Source organism: Eurypyga helias, unplaced genomic scaffold (genome assembly GCF_000690775.1).
Source record: "Eurypyga helias isolate BGI_N326 unplaced genomic scaffold, ASM69077v1 scaffold7754, whole genome shotgun sequence".
Lineage (NCBI taxonomy): Eukaryota > Metazoa > Chordata > Aves > Eurypygiformes > Eurypygidae > Eurypyga > Eurypyga helias.
This window is the reverse complement of record NW_010245558.1, coordinates 68,156-88,846: the sequence shown is the minus strand read 5'-3', so window position 1 is coordinate 88,846 and position 20,691 is coordinate 68,156. Positions and strand designations below refer to the sequence as shown.

The 20,691-nt window shown below is 38.7% G+C and overlaps 1 protein-coding gene across 1 annotated transcript in view; it reads right to left on the bottom strand.

Annotated features, from left to right (window-relative positions):
• LOC104508478 (myosin-IIIb-like) overlaps positions 1-20,691 on the bottom strand; it is a gene marked incomplete at its 5' end in the record, with an annotated part of 75,403 nt that overhangs the window by 826 nt on the left and 53,886 nt on the right. The window contains 2 exons of the mRNA XM_010150119.1: positions 1,112-1,158; positions 1,533-1,639. Of these exons, the coding sequence (XP_010148421.1) occupies positions 1,112-1,158; positions 1,533-1,639 (154 nt within the window). The remainder of the gene's footprint in view (positions 1-1,111; positions 1,159-1,532; positions 1,640-20,691) is intronic.

Sequence of the window (20,691 nt, the reverse complement as noted above, 5' to 3'; positions counted from 1 at the left end):
TGATTATACTCTGAATGGTTCTGAGGATCAGTGAAATGCAGGTTTGAGTGTAGAGAACGATAGACCAACTATTTGCATCAAACAGGCATTTCATTTGATGTGACTTTTTTGTCTGTATATGTGTCCCAAGTAGGGTATGATTTTGATAACGTATTTTAGCTGATGGTTTGCTGTGAATACAAACCAAAGAGCACGTCACCAATTTTTGGGGAAAGCCCTGTTAATGTCAAGGGGCTTTCATGTTCCTGTGATGTATGATGAGCACTACAGTCCCATGTTTGTGTTTTATTCCCTGAACAGCAATGAAGACTTTTCTAAACTAGAGCAGAGAGATAAAATAAACCAAATCTTGTATACCTGTGCAAATTTTGGGCTTTAACCTTGACTCAAATACCTCTGATTCATATAGTTATATTCAGTGGATTAATTAAAAACAGAGGACATAAAACAGAAGTTGTTGTATATTTTTGGAGTAGATGCATTTGCAAGACAAAGCATCCATTAGTTCTCTCTGGTCCATGTGACCAGTCAATGAAATATTTTGACAACTATTTAATAGCCAGCCTGGCTTCTGTAGGTTGTTTTCAGTGACTTCTACCTATCACCAGGCCATAACTGTTCATGTGACAATGAGAACTGACTCAGTTCAACAGAGAAGGAGCAAGTGTCTTTTGGGCTCAGTGGTCTCTGTCAGTTCTTAAAATGTGCTCCCTCTGGGGGGCTGAAGCCTGTTATGAGAGTGCGGCTGCAAAGCTGGCATGGCTTCTGTCCGTGTTCTAGGTTGGAGAGCTTTGGTTTCAACACCATTCACCTGGCACCTTTCCCTAGTGCTAATGCCCTTAAAAACATGAAGAAAGCCATTTTTTTTGGTGGTAGGAATACTCAGAGAGAGATGGGGAGCACATTTTGTCAGAATCCGTTCTAGTGTCTGCAGACAGCAGTACATGCAAGTTTTACATTTGCTTCCTCAGAAAATGTCCAATGTCAATGCACAGAAATATGTTAACTGTTTATTTTTAGAAACCTCTCTAGAAAGTTTTGCATATTCTGTAATATCACAAAGGACTTCTTCTGTTTACAGTTGCTTAGAACTAAGAAGATAGATATTTACCCAAGTTTTCTTGGCTTCCTCTTGCTCCCTTGATATTCTAGAGTTCCCTGTGGAGAGGGCCAAGAACACACAGTCAAAGCAAAGCAGCAAGTCGTTAATTTTTAATTCAAAGTGATTTTGTGTTGAATGCAAGCAGATGCTGATAATATCAGAAGTCACAGCATAATTTTTTTGATCAAAGGGCTCAAGTGAGCCTGATGAAGCATGCATCTTGCTCGTCTTTGATAAACCACATCAATTATTCACCGTGAAGGCAGACATCCTGACATGAAAGCAACAGATAAAGAGCATAAGCACATGTTCAAGACGAGAGCAGAAGAACGTGGGGGTGGGGCTGGAGGGGCTGAAACAGGTATTAATAACAGAATTATTAACTGGAAACAAAGCCAGTAAAACAGCTTTATTGCCACTTTGAACTCACATTTAACTGGTTATAGTACATGTTGTCCTCAGGGCTATTCAGCATTTTGGGCTGCTGACATCGTCGACGAGGTGTTCTCAGCTTCTGTTCAAGACAGTTTTCTGAACCTACAATAAGATAACACAATTTAGTTTTAAGCTGTGCCAGGTGCTGTGAATGTCTTAGCGTATTTTAGTCCGTAAACAGTCTTTTCTTCTGTCCTATTTGGTCCCGGATTTATTAGTAAGCCTGTCCTATCCAAAGTAAGAACACAGAGACTTGGGGAGCTTTGTTTTCTCTTTTGAAACTTAGTTCAAACACAGGTTTTTAAGCAGAACTTCATTTTTACTTTTATAACAGTTTTTATTTTTCCACATATCTGTATCACACAGCTCCTTATTCCTTTCACACCTTATCTTAGTATCTTCTGTTATCTAAGCAGGAAATGAGGTATATTGTGACTAGCTAGGGATATTATCATTCAGCAGCAGCAAACCCGTTTTTCTACAGTAGACAGTAATAAAACCTTTTGACTGACGAGACTTAGTCTATTATCATCTTTTTTATTATATAAAAAGGCTACCTTTTTGACATGGCTCTCTATTTAATCCGAGTAATAGGACTGGTTTGGAGTTATGCTTTCTTAATATAATTTGTGATGTGCTGTAAAGTAACAGTTGCTTAGAGTCATCTGGAAAGCAGAGTTTGAAGATGAAGGAAATATTTCAGAAGGGGTGGACTCTAAAAAAGAACTTAGTCATTTTATTCCTTTTTTTTTTTTTTTTTTTTTTGTATTAAGGAAAATAGACATTGTGGTGTGTTGTACTCTATTTTACCAGGCATTTTCTGTAGCACATCCTCTAGATTACCAGGACAACTATTTTCAGGATAAATCAGAACCACTAGGTTACTAAAAGACACTGTTGGGGGAAAGGTAAGGTAATTTATTTTTCAAATAATTCTCCCAATGCCTTTGACTTTTCTGTTATCTCCCTGATAAAAATTATTTTAGTGACAGTATGAACAAAAACAGCTTTTGGTGGCACTGAAGGAAAAATACACATCTTATCACATTTGCATTCCATACTGCACAGGAAACTTACTCCAATGCAAAAGACCAGCACAAAGATCAAGTAGCACATGAGTTCCTTTAAACACTTCAAAACCAAATCCAATATGGTTTGTGTGGATGCAGGGCTCCAACCTTACAAATCATATGTAATATCTGGCTTTAAGGAGCAGGAAATATTACAAATATTACAGTTTAAAACCATCGTACTTCCCTGCAGCTACTGAGGGGGGTAGAGGAGGTGGTTGAACTTCAGCATTTTCAGCCAAATGACTGACTGGGAGTCAGTCTGGGAGTTTTTCTCTCTTTCACTGTCTTTGTCCCTCTCAACAGTAAAATCTGAATTATATTAGTTTCCTCTGAGTGTGGGACTGCAGTGCCTGTGTGGGAGGGGAGCACTTGTTTCATGCCAACCAACATGTTCCCTCACAACACCTGGGAAAGGTGGTGGGTTAAATGGCCAAAAAACAGACTGCAGAGCTGGGTCTAAAATTCCAAAACAATTTTATAGAGAAACGTTATATTTTTCCAGTAATACAAAATAACTTTTAAATAATATGCTCCTGCTGCTTACTAATTTAACACCCAAAGCTTTAATGTTTTATACTTTCAAGTTCAGTAAACATTTATAGTTTTGCTAAAGGGGTTATGACAGCTGAGGCTGAACCTTTGTTGCTTACCTGTATTGTATATAACCAGACAAGGCAGAAGCTGTTCCAGAAAATACTTCTGGGGAAATTGGGTGCCCAAGCAATATCTGTGTCTTTAGAATTTTTTCTCTAATATTTAATTAGGATGTAGGTGCACTTTTGTTCTCTCTGAAGTCTCTGGAAGTTTTGTGGAAGACCTGCCCTAGCTATATTCTACTCTCTCTCTGTTTGCTCTGAAAGTTACTCAAATTGATCTTATAGCTTTCTGTGTCAGGACAGCAGGGTCTGCAATTTTTGCAAGCAGTGTTTTCAGTTGAAAGGCCATATGAGTTCCTTTTTACAGCAATGTAGTCCTCCAATACTTCTCCACAAACAATTCTTTTCTTCCAGCAAGAGGCTGGTATGAATAAAGACTCAGGTCCTTGCAGGTCTGCATAATTTCACACACCTCTCCGCAGCTTGCCAGAAGTAAAATCACAGCACACAAATATTTTGAGATTTTTAAACAGTACAATAATATGATGAGGTATTGCTTTTTAATTTCCCCCAAATGCTGTTGTGGCCTTCATGTTATTTTTTCAAAACACCTATATGTATAGTCTTTGTTTCACAAATGTCTTTTATTCGTTAGGATTCTGAGACCCTAATATTTTGCTCTAGCTTTTTATCTTGACACTTAATTATTTCTGGGCATTGTATGGGTGGTCTGCAGCTTGTGTCCTCCAAAGGAAATACCCTTTCAATGGGCCCATTTGTCTTAGTGTTTAGTAGCATACTACATGAACAGTACAAAATCTGTTAACATTTATCATAAACTGCCATATCTGGAGAAAACGGCATTAACATGTGCTCAACACTCAGCAGTTGAATAGGCATTTTGAATAGGCATTTTAAATGCTGTTCTAAAATATTTTGCTCTGACGACAAATTTAAAGCCACCAATAAGAAAAAAGTCACTTGTCATATTAATAGCAATAACAGCAGCCCCAGTATCATTAACAGAGTACAGTCTACACTGCACCCAAATCATGGCAAGTGCCTCTGGCATGTCCAAGCTCCTGAGTTTGCTACAAATTTAGAGACCAGATGAGTGAGCACGTGCACTTCCTTCAGGTTGTTCTTTAGCATAATTTTTTTAAGTAAGAGGTCTGCCCTGCTTTGGTCTGGAAGAAAACATTTCCTTGAAACACTAAGCACGGAAGTTCCTTAGGTTACAGTTTCTTTGTTGGTAAATTCCTTACTGCAGTGCAGAAATAACACCGAGTAGGCATAATGCCTTCTGCCAAGTACACTGTGTCAGCTGATCTAGCAACTGTAGGGTAGCTGAGGTTCTGGGCATCCTCTTCCTTTCCCCACTCGAGCCCAGAGAGGCTGATACACATGGGTGAGCAGGTTCACCATGGATGCTTCCCTAAAGCTACCACAAAATTGATGTTGCTTACAGTGAAGGGAATTGGGAGCTGGCAAATGGGTAAATCTGTTGGAGTTTCAAGTATTTATAAGTAAACAAACTGATGGTGTTTTCATTTACTCCTCTATTACCACTATTGGCTATCCTTTTTATTTCTCTGATATGTAAGAGCCCAGTCCCAATCCCAAGACCTTGCAGTGCTCAGATAGATTAAAAAGACTGTGTGTTTTCAACTAAATGCAAAATCAAACATTCCAGTTACATTTTTAAGAACTGGGAATTGCACAGTTGGAAAGCAGTGTCTCCAGGAGAGACTTGGGAATCACCATGGGTATTCAGCTGAATATGAAGTAGGCTGGGTGCAAAGCAGAAGCCTATGCAGTAGAAATAGAAAAGCAGTTTTATCGTTGAGTGCAGAATTATCTTAAAGTGGGTGCTGTAAACTGTAGAATATTTTGAGAACAAGGACAATCTGAAATCTGGAAAACCTGCTGTATGGTGAGAAATTTAAGAAGACTGTTCTATTTAATTTTTCTCAAAAGAAGGTTAAGAGGTGGTTTGAAGCAGGTCTAAACCTTGGTATAGAAAGTGGAGGGTTTCTCACCTTCGGAAAAAAAATCTGAACTGTCCAATGGGCAGAAGTGGCGAAAATTTCAGACCAGAAATACAGCACATAGTGAAAGCAATCAGTCAGGAGAAAAGAAAATCTAGTTGTATGATGGAAGCTCAGGTTGAGATCGGAAGCTTTTATAAAAGGTATGTTTTGACTCAAGCTAAGATTAAAAACTATTCAAGATACGACACAGATCACTTCTAGCTTAATATGAATTCATTTCTGTAATGTGATCTTTATCATGAGTCTCAGTCTGCAGAAGATTTTGTATTGATCTTTTGATTTCTGGGATATACTTTCACCTCTGAACAGCCAGGTGATTCCTCTTTGCTTTCTTATGGCTGAAATGGAAATATTTTTCTTCCATTAGCCATCACATCTATCATACTGGCACTTTTTATGACATCTCTTGGCTTGGAGATGATTATGCCATATCTTATTCAGATTATTTTTCTGTTTAAAAATCCATCCTTTCCATAAGCTCCACAGGACTCTTTCAGAGATGCACAAACAGTAACATTTAATGAAGGACTTCAAAATGCTCTTTAGCACTGACACAAGGACTTTTGCATCTAGGATTTGGGCCCTGACCAGTACTTTCAAAACAGTATCTGCAAAAAGGTATCTTTTTAATGACTTCCCATGAGGCAGATGACTTCACTTGATATTCAGTCAAGATCTCATCTTAGATGTCCTGTTTGTCCTGCTTATCTTGGTATTGAAAACTTGGGGACCAGGCACTGGACACACTTTTCAGAGGAAGAGAATCATCAGATGTTGCTCTCTGAAATGAAGCTAGGGTCTTTATAAACTGTTCATGATTAAACTCTTGCTTCAAAATTCCCCTGATGCTGATAACCTCACCAAACACTGCTAAGTTTTCCTATACACACAAATCTGCAGAGAAAATGGTGATGAGGCGGCTACAACCGCATTTGGAACTTGTAAAATCTACTGATGCGAGTCGGATTGCTTTAAGCCTGGTGCAGCACAGAGGTGGTTCTAAGCTCTGGATGGCATCTCAGTTATAGCAAGGAATGCAGAAAAAGGATCTTTGCCAAGGTGTCAGTGCCACACAGCAGACTGTGTCACCGACTCCCTTGCAGAAGGGACTCCATCCACTACAACACATATCGAAGGGTGGAGATGAACACCCTCATTTTCCTTCTGAAGCCATTTACCCCTAGCAGGTTTGGAAGGGGCTAAGCCTTGTTTCTTTTTCTGTTATAGGTGAACACAAACTTAATATCACAGGAAGGGTAGTCCTTCTCTAATTACTCAGATGGGAAGATTGAGAGTACAAGAAGGGGCAGCCTGCTAAAGCAAAGGTAATGGGGCCATTTAGGGGATCATATATATTATTAACAGAGTAAGCAAATAAAGTAGATAAATCAGTATGACCAAGAAAAATAGTAAGCATGTGGCTGATTTCCAATCTATAATATCAGATGAAACATGAAAGTGCAACCCTTAATTATAAGCAAATATTAGCACAGACTCATGGGATCTCATCATAACATCTCAAGGTCTACATTCATGAAAATTTAAGCAATGTTTAAAATCATGTTAATTTGTTCTTTGTTTGTTTCTTTTCCTGCCAGTCTAATTTATTCCAAAAGACTTTGGTTCTCAAGCCTGGATATATTGATCATGCCTATGTAAAGCATTGTTATAGCCTGGGGAGAAGACTTTTGTGGAAAAACTTGTCTTTGTTCTCCTTTGATAATTTATATGTATTTTGATGTTTTCAAGCTTTTCCAGTTTTGAATCATTTTTCAAGGCAGCAAGTTAACTTCACTTTTTCTCTTGAAGTCTTAGGCAAATGCAGAAATGACCTCACAGACAATGATAATATACATCCTCCTCCTGGACTGGATGCTAAGTGGATAATTACGTGCAGCATGTGGATTTCAAGGAACAGCTACATTTTCTTCTGTGCCATACAAGTCTGTTCAAGCAGAGGACTCAAGGGGCAAGTGATTCTGGTCCCACTCATGTAAGTGTTAAACGGGAGTGACTGAACGTCACTTATGCAGTAAAAAATGCTGTAAATGAGCTAGCCTGTATGATTTTAATTATTTCAGCTTTATTTTAAAAAAGGAGAGATTTACAAAGGGCATATAATGGTGTTTGGCCATGAGAGTTCATGCAAACATATTTTCCTCCCTTTCTCATTCCCACGATTCTCCACCATTTGCACAAATTTGCATCACACCATAACTGCAAAATGGGAGTAAAATGAAAAACTTGCCTGAGAAGCAGAGTGGATACTCAGGCAGTTAGCCCCCACTGAGGTCCTGCTGTGCCTGCCTGCCTGCCACACTCAAGCCAGTTAACGCCAAACTGTTTTGCACATCCCCGTACTAAACTGCGGTCAGTGTGACTTTAGTATGAGCACACATTAAAAGACACCAGGCCCACATCACGGGGTATTTGTCCACTGCCTGTTAAATGTTACCAGCTATAAATGCATCAGAAACAAGGACAAGATAACAGGTCTACTAGGCTTCCCAGTACAAGTACTGTAGAACAATCTGTAGCTTCATTTAGAATGATTTATTACTATTAGCTTCAATTGGGAATATGTTATCAGGTCTATGATGTATACTATACCTTTAATTATATTACAGTATTTCTGCAAAAATGTTGGAGGCTGTTAGAAAATAAGCACACTGTCTCTGAAAGATTTTAACCTCAGTACAGGCAAAATCACACCAAGAGACAGCAACATAGGGTAGGAGAGAATAAAGAACAAGACTACGTGGTGATGTAAGTAATGAGGTATGTCTCTAACATCTTCTTTTCCCTTCTGAGGTTAATGAGCGGGGAAGGAGAAGAGTACAGAAAAGGGAAATGGACAGGAAAAGGACAAAAAATGAAACAATCAAGTAAGATACTGAGAAACTAAGGAAGATAAGAAAAGAGAGTAAAGAACCATTAATGGTGAAACAGTAGATTCCACGTTCTGGCATCAGAGGATTTGATTAATCTAGTAACATCAGAAGCCTGGAGGCATATTGACATATTTAATATTATTAACAGTTGTAATTCTCTCCAGGATACCTCATGCTAACCTAGCAGTACCTTCAGAGCTCTGCAAATGTGCAATAGGGCTATTCATTCTGTTGGTACAATGAGATATAGTATGATGAGAACCATTCTTGCCACCAAATTCCCACAGTCTCTTCCTCTACAGAAGTGTGTCCAGGAATATTTATAGGGGCTGGTGCTCTTCATGCTGCTAGTGACAAGCAAGCACGGAAAGAACAATAAAACAGATCTCTTTTGAGGAGTTACAAGGCCTCAGCCCTTGCTGACTCTCACAAAATACTTACTAGAGCTTCACATAAGTGTTGCTAAGGGAAAGGATGTTAACTACTTTAAAAAAAAAAAAAAATCATGCTTAGAAAAAGTGATTAGCCCCTAGCAACTCCTGCAACTCCAGTGTACTCAAAGCTCTTACTTGGATTTGGGAGGTAAGAACAATACGTTGAAATTAATTATTTTCGGTGTCAAGTGCTTTGTAGTCTAAGTCCATAGCTCCAAATGTAATTACCAGCTTCACCAAAAACACAGAATCTGGAGGGGTAAAAAGTCCTATAATAGAAAGATTTAAAATAAAACAAAACCAAGCTTCATGATCACCTCAGATCCCCCACACAACTGTGGTGAACTAGAATTCTGTTTATTCAGTTGGAGTGTGCTCACAGTGCCAAGAGCCATAGACTGCTAGGGAAATTAGTGTAGCCTCTTTGATGTCATGTGCATCCCAGAATCTGTAACACACTGCTAAAACTGTGAGCATAGCCTTTTGTTTATAACCCTAAACAGAACCATTTGAATACACACACTGAAAGAACTTGTAACAGAAGCAATGCATTTTCTTCCACCCAGTGATTCATTACTTACAGCTTCATTTTGGATACTGCAGTTCTATGCAAAGCCATATGCTTTAGATTATAAAGCACACTAAGCAAATCATAAGTTTTTCAAGATGGTATGTAAAGGCTGTTTTTGCATCTGTTTGTTGCCAACGACCCAGATGATACTGTAATTAGAACAACAAATACTTTATGTGAAATCAATCATTTAGCTGTCTCTGAACCTTGAGAGAATAGCTTTTAGATACACTTTGTTGGGAAACAAGATCCGTAAATAGTTAGAATCTTGGCTTTTGTTGTTTTTTCCCCTTCCAACACAATTCTGATCGTTCAGTATTTGTCAGTTCTTTCAGTTTCTATTATGAGTGATTTAACCATAGAGGGAGAAGGCAGAGATTAAACAAAGCATACCAAAGAACTAAACTGTTAGTGATGAACAGGGGTAAGATTCAAACCTGTCAGCAAACAGCATGCTTCTACAAGCACGGTCTGGAAGACATGTCTTCCTATACACCTTGAATATAAACAATTCCTCATACATCCTCCATACCATAACCTCTAATAGTGGGTTCCAGAGGTGTGGCAGGTAGTAAACTAACCAGCCAAAGCCCAAGAGGTTTACACATCTATGACTTTACCTACAGGACAAAAATCATGCCAAGCCATCCTGAATGGCAGAAACCACTTCTGGACAGTGAAGAAAACTTAACTGATGATTATTTTTCTTACCCTCTTGACCCAAGACAGCTGTGAAAGTTGCTTTTTGGTTAAATCTTGTGATCTTTTCAGAACAGACAGTTACTGATGAAACCCAGGAAGTTTCAGGTGTGCTGGAATTACTACACATCACAGCATATTTTGTCATTTTAGAAGACCTGCTTAATCCAATAACCACCAGGTGATAAGAAATAGCTATCTGTATGTGAGGTAAGTGATATCTCTCTTGCTGTTTGAGTGATGCTATATAATCAATACAAGTGAATGAAGAATTTTTCAGGGGAAAAACCTACTGAGAGCAATTAAATACAAAGAGATCAACTTCTGGATTGGGAGATCTGAACCACAAACCATGGTAGGCTGGAGAGTGTTCTAAGCAAATATCTCTGTTTGCCCTACTTTTGTACTATACCCTAGTCTTTTGCTCTTGGTTACTGTGGGAGAGAGGAAATTAGGCTAAACAGACTTGTGCTGGACATGCTTTTTTTTTTTTTTTTGGTGAGGTTGATAACATTCAAATGACCAGGAAAGAAATCCACTTAAAATAAATTCAAGCAAACTAAATCCCGAAGAGACATCTGAACCTGAGGTTAAGGTAACTCCTCACAAGGTGCATATCAGTGTCTTCAAGGCAAAGACCACTTTGAAGTCAACTTAACTGCTTATGGCACAACAGTTGTATTACACTTGCCTTTTTGTTAGCACTGCACCAGATCAGCCTGAGCTTCTGTAAGGCAGAAGTAGAAATCCCATGCAAGGAGGAATACAAAGGAAAGCCAGGCATTCTTCAGTTTTCCTTGACATACCCATTTTCCTTTCTCTGTAAGTATTTGTCTGAGGAAGTAGTCTTGAAGTAGAAACACCGGGACACCTACACAGGCACTGTGCACCCAGAGGCTTGCCATGATGCAAGCTTGTCCCATCAGCCTTATCTCATGTTTGGGACTCACCCTGTTGGTGCACCTTATTTATTTAGTGAAATGAAAGAAAATAGGACTAGAAAGAACATCAAGTGACCGTTTTGTCCTTCCCTGCCTTCCAAAGTAAAACGATATCTTATGTTGGAGGTATGAGAAATTTTCAGAACTGCTCAGAAACAAAAGGTATCAAAAACATCCTCACAAACAGCATCAACAACAGAGCCATCGTTATTACTTCTGCACAATAAGATGACAGCTGTTCCTTCAAAGATGAATTATGATGATGATGTAGTCAATCTGATTGATTAAATAGCTTTGGTAACTTTAAAGTACAAATCCTAAATATCATAACAGTAACATCAATTTTAGAGATGTTCTCCAAAGTACATTTGGACCTGCTAATGCACAAGTTTTTAAACTGCAGATTGTGGACTTCAAGCACTGCATATCATGTGCTAATATGTCTTAGAAAACTCACTGGGCCTTGGCACTGATTAATCTTGTGCATTTTAGCTAATAAAAGCAAAGCATATGGGGAAGAAGATGAAACAAAACCAAAAAGTAAACACTGCGATTAACTTTTAAAAATAAAAAGTCAAAACATTCAGTGCATTAGAGAACAGTAACAAATCACAAATACCTTTCTATTACTGCTTCTCTACAGAGCCAACTACTGAAGCTGCCAAAAATGCATCACACAAATGTGGGGAGTTAGTCTGTGCAATCAAAAGTAGGGCAGGAGGCAATCTGTAAATTCACACTCAGTTAAGATGTGGTTCATAACAGGCCTGTGTTTCAGAGTTGCTGTCCCAGCATACAACCTGGATGCTTTTAAAGATAATCCCTCACCTTCTTCCAAACTGTAATAATAGCATTTTTATCCCATACCCTCAGAGATTAAGCCATTTGATTGACTTTGAATTCTGGACACACAGGAAATTTGTATTAATTTAGCATAATGATGAGGCGCAATAAAGGCTCTGTGGAACCACAACAGCATGGTCTCTAAGGTTTTGTTCGTTACAGAAACACAATTTGCATATCTAAAGGCTTAAAACCATGGGTCCATATTGATACAACTAGTATCTCAAATTTGAGTGTAGCAGATTCAGCATATATTTCAAAGAATAAATGGTAGAAGCCCAAGATAAAACTCTCAGTAGATTTCTTCATTAAGAAAGAAGTTTTTCCTGAATTCAAGGTAGTTGGCAACAGTAACTTTTAAAAGAAATATTAAAGAAAGCTTGACTGAAGCCTGCAAAAATGTCACTAGTTAGATATCTGCTTCCCAGTGTTATTACAGTGATTTGGCCTGACATTTGTAAATTTTGGAAGTAAAGAAGTTACCCTGGCTTCTTAATTGCTACTGGGACTCCTAACAGACCTACAGTTAGTGACAGTTCACAAGTGATCTACAGATCAAACTCAAGCCAGTAAATTCTGAAGGAATATTTTGAGAGAAACTGAAGAAGCATGAGCAAACTGTTCAGTCAATGAGAGAGTTAGAAAAATAAGTAGGACTAAGAAAAAACCTTCAGGCTTTAAAGATGTCTGTATCCTGTGAAAGAGCATCTAGGTTTTTTAACTCCTTCCAAATCCAAATCACAAGCCTTTTATTGACAACCTACAGTATGAATCTCATGGTACAATGTTAGACATGCACATAAATAAGGGGTCATTAGCTCCAGAGGCATAGTTCATTAACTTTCATCCTGAAAAGGTACATGGGAGCTTCCAGTAGTAGCAAAGTCTATTCAGAAAATGTAGAAAAGATGAGAGAGTTCTGCAAAGAATTTCAACACCAGAATTGCAATTCTAATATAGCCACTTGAGGCTATGTATTTCATGATATGTAGCCACAGCATCTACAGAAAGAGTTGGGGGAGTGCAAAGCACATAGAATACGTGTACTTTTCATCCAGTCCTTCCTCAAAACATTCAAAGAAAAATCTGGCAAAGATTTCAGCTCATGGGAGCAGAGGAAGACATACACATATGTGCACATATACAAATAAAGTGAGTTGACTTTCCGGTATCACAGTGACTTGCTTATGCGACAGTATGTTGTTTTGTTCTGAAACCCCCTTTCTTGACAGGGCACAGCTTGCATTAGTACATCAGCTTACTATTATATTCCTCAATGAATACAGTCTTTGTACTTGAGTGTCACCTATTTTAAATTAGTAAATGTTACAGAATTAGTTGGTTTTATTTTTCTCATAAATTCATGGCTAATTTTACTGGTTTTGATGCCATTTTATAATTGACTGGTGATTTCAGGGTTCAAACTGAGGTACTAGGAGTGCTGATTTTTAAACCATTACATTCTGGAAAATCAGGCTCCTTCACGGTATGTCGGTGCAGGTACACTGAATTTCTTGCCACTCCAGAAAATACAGACTAAGTTTCAGAAATTTTTGGGGGTAGTTGATTTGGATGTTTTCCACCTCTTTAACCACTATAGATCCTTGATTTTTTAAAAATCCCTTTCTTACAACTCCATACTAGATGCTTGGCTGGTAATTGAATAATATATCCCTATAGCATAACTTGTCATATAGCAACATCAAATTCTGTTTGTGTCCTGATTCTGTACTTGGGTGTGTGGGTATTGCAGAGCATGCAGAGATGTGAACACTTCATTAGTTACTGTGTACTGATTCTTTGTGTGAATAACCTACGAAGGACCACACAGAGTCACAAGGTGAATTAACTAGGGCATTGCAGGTGTACTTATTGCCACAGAATGCCACTTCTGGTTTATCTGTTTCGGATAGCTGAGACGTATGGCCATATTAACATAACTCTGCTCCATAACATATCCTGCTTCTCAGTAGGACTAATTAGCTTAGGCACGGCACTGCACTCATCCAGCTATACTGCCTCCAGGGTGTGATTCACATCTAGCTTGAGCAGCTTTGCAAAGCGCTGGCATGCACTGAGTCGCTATATCATAAATTTATATTGTGGCTTATTCTATACTAACTTTCCCGTGGAGGCAAAACCTAAAAATCAGTTTTACCGCTGTGAACAGTCATCAGTGTCCTATTGAAGTAATGCTACAATGACGATATCCTGTTCCCAGCAGAAAGGCTCATATCCTGCAAATGGTAACATTTATGCACACTTTCACTACTACAATTAGTTCCTCTGAAGCCAGCCCCAACACTAAGAACATGAATACAAGGCGCAAAAAAAAAAAAAGTAAAGTATCAGAAAACCACATTGATATTAATATGGTTTAGAGAAATATGATTAAAATGGAAATGTATAAAAGAATTTTAAGCTTCTCCCTTTAGAAAGGGCTGTCAATTATTTCAATTATTGAAATAATTGAAATAATGTAAAAGGTTATGGGCAGAAAGAAATACACATTTGTCTTCATTTATAGAAGATATAATAAATTTTAAAAGTCCAACACTCAGTCTGTCTACAGAGTACTTGCATTAGCTCATGAAGCAGTTTTAATTCAGAGCCACACACTTTCTACAAACACACAATAACATGTAGGAGTACTTAAGCTAATCTCTGATGAAAAATTCTTGTGTTAGGTTCTTCAATAAAATAAGCACAAGAATAACTTCTGCTTTCATGGAAAGTATCAATTCCATGTGCAGTCACTCAGCATTGTCTAAATTAAATGAATACGAGACTGGTGGGTGGACAGAGGCAAACAGAATATAATCAGCAAAATTTATATTTTCAAATAATGTACAAAAGACATAAATCACTTCAAAGAGGCCCATAAAATCATAATTTTAGAAAAAATATTTAAATTATAATATAGGAAAAAGCAAAAAACCATGACTTCTGGACCATAAGTTACGGTTCATTGTTTGCTTTCACAAGGTAGAGTGGCAGGAAATTATCTCCCTCCCGTCATGCATTTCATTTTTGATTAGGTGATTTTGCATTATTTGTAACTTCAGAAAGCAGCCACAAAAATATGATGTGCCAAAGATACTTTTTCTTCTCTGAAGAGGCAATTGTCTAGAAGAAAACGAACTACAATAACACCGCATACAGCAAAAAAAGATTTTCATATTTTGCTGCAAACACGCCATCATTCTATGTGAAGTCAATGCGCTATACCGCTGCATAATGATGGGTCATGTGAGGCCTTGGAGGACGGGACCAATATTCTTTAAAATATATGTTATTATTTAATGGTTTATCCCTTTTTATTACTGTCAACCAATAACACTTACTTGTTCAACATAAATGGCTGTTTTTTCATCATTATGTTGACATCGTTTTGTTTAGAACAATCCATGGTACAAAAAGGGAAGGATTATTTACACAGAACCATAAATCTTTATTTTTATTTCTAAAATACTTCATAGAGGTTAACTACACTTATATATCTTTGCATTCTGTGTGTGTCTGCTATTAGGACTTGATCTGGAAAATTTATGCAGAGTAACAAACGACCTTAGCGATCTGGTTTGGTATATAAAGTCTTAGCTTTATGCATTTGTGAATTTATTTTTTGAAGAGAAAGAGGGCCCTAGTTTCAAAATAAAGCCCTGCAGGGTAGAATGCAAGCAGGCAGGCTACGCAGCGGCTGTGTGGCCTGTGGTGAGAAGGTGCCTGTATCACCTGACAGTGCCAGCAAAGGGCTAATATCCTCATTACACTTGTCCTTTCTCATTCCCCCATATATACAGACAGCCAGGCCTAGGACAACAGTCTGAACGTACAGAGAATTTGCAACTTCAGCCTTGTGAGTGATGAATTTCCCAGTCAGCTCTGCTGAAGTGTTAAATTCAGATGTCTAGTGATGACATTCTAAACATCATCATTACTTATTTCACTGGAGCTCAACATACAGGGGGGAAGAGATAGTCAATCATATTGTGAAGAGCTACCTGATATATTACTCCTCTTACACAAGAAACAGCAGTAGCTTGTACACCTGTTCAAGAAAGACTTCCCCCCCCAAACAGTAGCTGTGAACCTGGGCCTGCAGAAAAAAGGCTGAGCCTCTCAGAGCTCATCCTTGTACTGATGGTAGGAGAGGGTTCAAGGGGTCCAAGGAGCTGAGAGCGCACACCCGATTACCCTTTCTAGGTTTATTTGTGGATGATGAAAATAGTCAAAGTAAATGTTTCATGTCCTGTCCTGTATCACACCACCGAAGAGGAGGAAAAGTTTGTACATCATGCAGGACCAAATCCAGTAATCCCATCTTCAACTGCATTTCTCTTATCCTTTTAAAGAAGTTACAGAAAACCTGTGGATAAGAAGCAGTCTGCTGCTGCCAAGTGTAACTAAGATAGCATAGCCATATTTCTAACATCTAGTAAAACCAGAATGATGGCAATTTAACTCAGTATCCACCAGACAAAAATGCTTACTCTCCATACTCAATGGGAATAAAACAATCAATGATATCACAAGAAGTGTCTATGCTTTTTTCCTTTTTTTTTGATGGTATCAAAAAGTCTCCTCTCAATTACTGGCATTTGAACATGAGAAACTATTCAAGTAGCGCACAAAGTCAATAAAATGATCTCACTAGACTTGCCAATGTGTATAATGGGTTTTATCTTTAAAAATAGCCTAGTATTTAGCTGTACAAGCTCCAAATGGCGTTTAATCGGTGAAAATGCTTAAAGATTTAAAGGTGTTCCTACTTCTTGGCCATTAGCATGCCATGCCAGGGTAATTTAAATCTGCTTTCAGTTTTGGGTACTCAAGATCACAGCCCTCTTTATTTCTAAAGGGGAGGAATTTCCACTTATGTGGAAGAGAAGCGTCCCAGTAAAAACTGTAAAGCACAGCCATTAATGGGCTGTCTTCAGGAAGTGCCATGACTAGACATCTCTAACTGCACTTGAGTTAGAAGTTAGGCTTTTTTAAAATTCAATTATTTCTTTACTAATACTGGAATTTTAGGGCAACAGAAACTTTTTTTGTGAATTCAGGTCATATTAGCTAACAGTTTCAGCTGAAATAACATGAAAAAACTTCAGAGATGTTGAAACAATTCATTCTGGCATCTCAGAAACAAAACATTTTGATTTTGTCACAAGGGGACTCCTTTTCCAAAACAGAGGAGGTAGTGCTGCCACCCCTGATATCCAAAAACTCAGTGATTAGGACATGTTCTTAGGTTGTGAAAGATGTAGCTTCAAACACCTCCTTTAACTGATTTGGTACAGGGACTTGAACCCAAACATCATGCTTCTCAGGAGAGTAACCTAACTGCTGGGCTAGAAAATATTCTTAGGTAGGTTTCTCCCAGCCTCATTTGTTGAAAGTGTCCCACTTTGCATAAAGTAGTTAAATATTCATTGAAACAGAGATTGAAAGCCAGGTGCTGGCCCCCTTTTCCTCTGACTGCTCAAATTACCAGGATCTTAAGTCATTCACATGCTCTCTGTTTCTGTGGCCTACTTACTATTTAATGTACATTCCACTGATGGGAGAAAGGGGAGAAGGAGAAAATGCTTTCTTCTCTGAACTTCTGTGTCTGCCTTGGGCATAGCCCAGGCTGGTGGAAATATGGGTTGGTGAAAAGTTTTGAGCCTCACCTTTGGAAGGGCAGTAGTATGGAAGGTAAGAAATTATCACTTTCCAACATGTAGAGTAGTTAAAAATAAAGTAGCTTAATGACAAGAAATAGTATTATTTAAAGGAAAAAGAAGTGAGACATCTGCATCTATTTGTATCCAGTGTTTATCCCTATTGGTACAATTAATAACAGCCATGCATAAATCACACGAAGTTCATTAAATCCACTGGCTCAGGCTGCTGACTAATTGGTAAATACACACTCGATAAAAATGTAAAAATGTATGCCAACTCCACATTTTAAAACTGGTTTCCAGTTAAGACGTCTCTGCTTCCCAGTTGCTTTTCCAATGCCTACAACAGTGGCAAAAGATCTTAGACCCCAGAGCAGGAAAGCAAAAGGCAGCTCTGTTGAGCTCACAGAGACTAAGGAGTTAGCTATCCTGTGTGTAGGGCGATTTTCTAATGTACCTGTGAATCTAAGGTCTGCTGATGCCAGCTGTGCACATTTCAGTAGGCTCCTTCAGGCACTTCAACTCTTTACAAATGCGGCCTTTAGCACCAGTTTCTGCCACGTTGCCTTCAGCTAGAGAGACGTGAAGGTATTGTTGCTCAGGGAAACTTTGATTGAGCTGAATCTGGCAATTCTGATAAATTAAAGGTCTGGAAGCTATGCAGGCCAACGCAGAGAGACAGACTGACACTGTCAGAATTAGACACAAATAATACTAATTATGAAAAACACAACAAGTGTGAGAGTGGCTGAGGCTGGAGCCATCTACACCAACACCTCCCCTAAAAGTCACACAAGACCCCTCTCTACTCATTTGGATGGGGTGAAGCCTCTGTACTCCCCAGCCCAGCACATCCTTCTTTTCAGAAGAGGCTGGCACCCAGCCAGCCACAGATTTTTACAGATAGGGAGATCAGCAAAGGACTTTAATACTTTTAACAAATCCATGGAGAGCCTTGTCTGAGGGGTCTCTTTTTGACACTATTACTGATGGCTCTGATTGCGAAGGGCCTTCCTGACATCAAACAATCCCAGATACAGAGAGGTCTTGGGAGCTAGCCTAGCGCTTTGCCTGGGCCTGACCTCAAGTTTTCTGTATTTACATTTTTTCCAAAACATGATTTGGAACAGATGTCACTGGACACCAGTGCTCTTCTCCAGGAGTGGAGCAGAAAATCACAGCATCAGAGGGAGATATAGGGCAGCTCAATTTACATTACATGAGGTTGCTGATCTGCATAGCAAGGAGAGGGCAGATGCCACCCATCTCCATTTTTAGTTTGATTAGATTCACATTCAAACATCGGTGCTGTTTCCCTCTATTAAGGCTTATACAAAATGCTTATTTTGATTGTGAACAGCCTGACAACTAAGTGGGGTATTTCGGGTTAGCGATGGTTTAGGACCATTTCTGCTTGTACTCTCTATTTCTGCCATTGACTTTGACAGTGCAGGAACAACATACTCAGAGCACTTGCCTGAAACCACACTTATGGTGTGCATGTCTGAAACAAAGGATGAAATAACGTTGACAAACAGTATTACGAAATTGATATAGATTTAATAGTGGCTTAATGAGAGAAATGGGAATATGAAACTCTCTTCTTCTCTAGACAATGTGTGGTGAAATAAGCTGTCTGCAATGGAGGCAAAAAGCTCAAAAAGAAACATTTGGAAACAATACAATGACATATGGTCCCATATGTTGAATCTATAATGTTTCCTAATTCCTTCAGGGTAAAATTCACCCTTCTCCTGAACAAATTCCAAGTAACTGGGATTTGCCTCTGGGGACTGAAGGAAGGAGTAAAATCTGCCCTCTTTACACAGACAGGAGACATGGCTATGAAGCAGCTTGTCTGCAGTTGCCATTTCAACCCTGGACTGGAGCAGCACTCGTAACGTTTTTTGATACTTCTCTGCGTATTTATATGTGCTGATCCACAGGCTCATCCTCATCTCTTCTCCCTGGTCAAGTCTGCTCAGGGAATGCTTTCCCAGTAGGGTGCTCCACGGCAAAGAGGATATGCGCTCAGCTTTCTGAATCATGATAGGACAGCAGAATAGCTAGGGTTGCTTTAAAAGTTCCATATACAGACAGCTGCACGTTGGTGCTGATAAGGCATGCCCAGGGCTCCAGGACAACTACAATCTACAGTAGTTTTAGGTCATGCCTTTACAGCCTTTAGTTTTTTGAGATACATGATTTCCACTCATTATTCCTGGTCATATGCAGTTCACTAATCCCGGGACGAGGGACTGGGAGAGGAAAAGGCTGCAAAATCTCACAACATCACAAACCTTATTCTTAGACTCCTTATTGTTTGGATGTTCCAAACTTCAGATGCTCCAAAGGTGACGTATGCTACTATTTGCCTGGTCATTAAAGTGCACCTCAATGGCCATTTTATAGGTCATTTAATCTGTTTTTTTAATTTTCTTATTTGTCACCATCTCTAGTCCGTTTCAGGAGCCAGTAATTAGCCATGTTCATTGATCTAATTTTTTTGCATTGAAATTATACGTTACTAAAAAGTTATGTATTTGGAATTGTGTTCATATTATCTTAAATTTGTGTTAAATACCATGCTCTCATCAGCCATGATGTCTTCCATCATATGAAGAAGCACTTTTGCATTTTGAAAATGAAAATATCTCTACAGCCAGCTAGGCCTATCTTTACACATTCAGCCAAATCCAGCAGACTATGTCCTCTGCTGCTGATTCTCCTCCTTCTATTTTGACTAGATCATGCAACTGAGCAGGCTGCTATATAATTCGGAATTAAAAAAAAAAAAAAAGATGATTTCATATTTTACCCAGATGTGTTGCAGTAACAGGAATGACCTATGGACATGGGAGGGAGGAACACTGCAGTGACTCACACCCCCCCTGGAAAAAATCTGGTTAGATGATGTCTAGATTCTTCAGCTCAGCTGAAGTTCGTCAACAGGAAGGAGGACTCAAAAGGTATGTTCATGAAGAGAACATACCTTATCATCAGAGAAAGATAAAAATGTAGCAGATATGAAATAAGATTAATCAACTCACTAAAAATGTTCATTTAGCAGAAATCCTGCTGTGAAATGGGAATAAATGCAGAAAAGCCTTTGTCCTCAATTTGGTAGGTTGAGGGAACTAAGGCAACATGCCAAAAATCAACCCCAAATTTTTATTTTCCCTTAGCTGTGACTAAATAAAGCACAGGCTCGTTTTGTCCTGAAAGATACTTTTGTTCTTTACTTTTTATGTCAAAGTTTGCATTAAGAGAAGTTTCTGTGGTACTGGCATTCTTAAGCATTTCATCCTCCACAAATCAATAAACCTAAACATAGGCAGTGGCATCCTGCAGTGCCCAGGAATAAGATGAGAAGTCTGAAGTAATTGCAG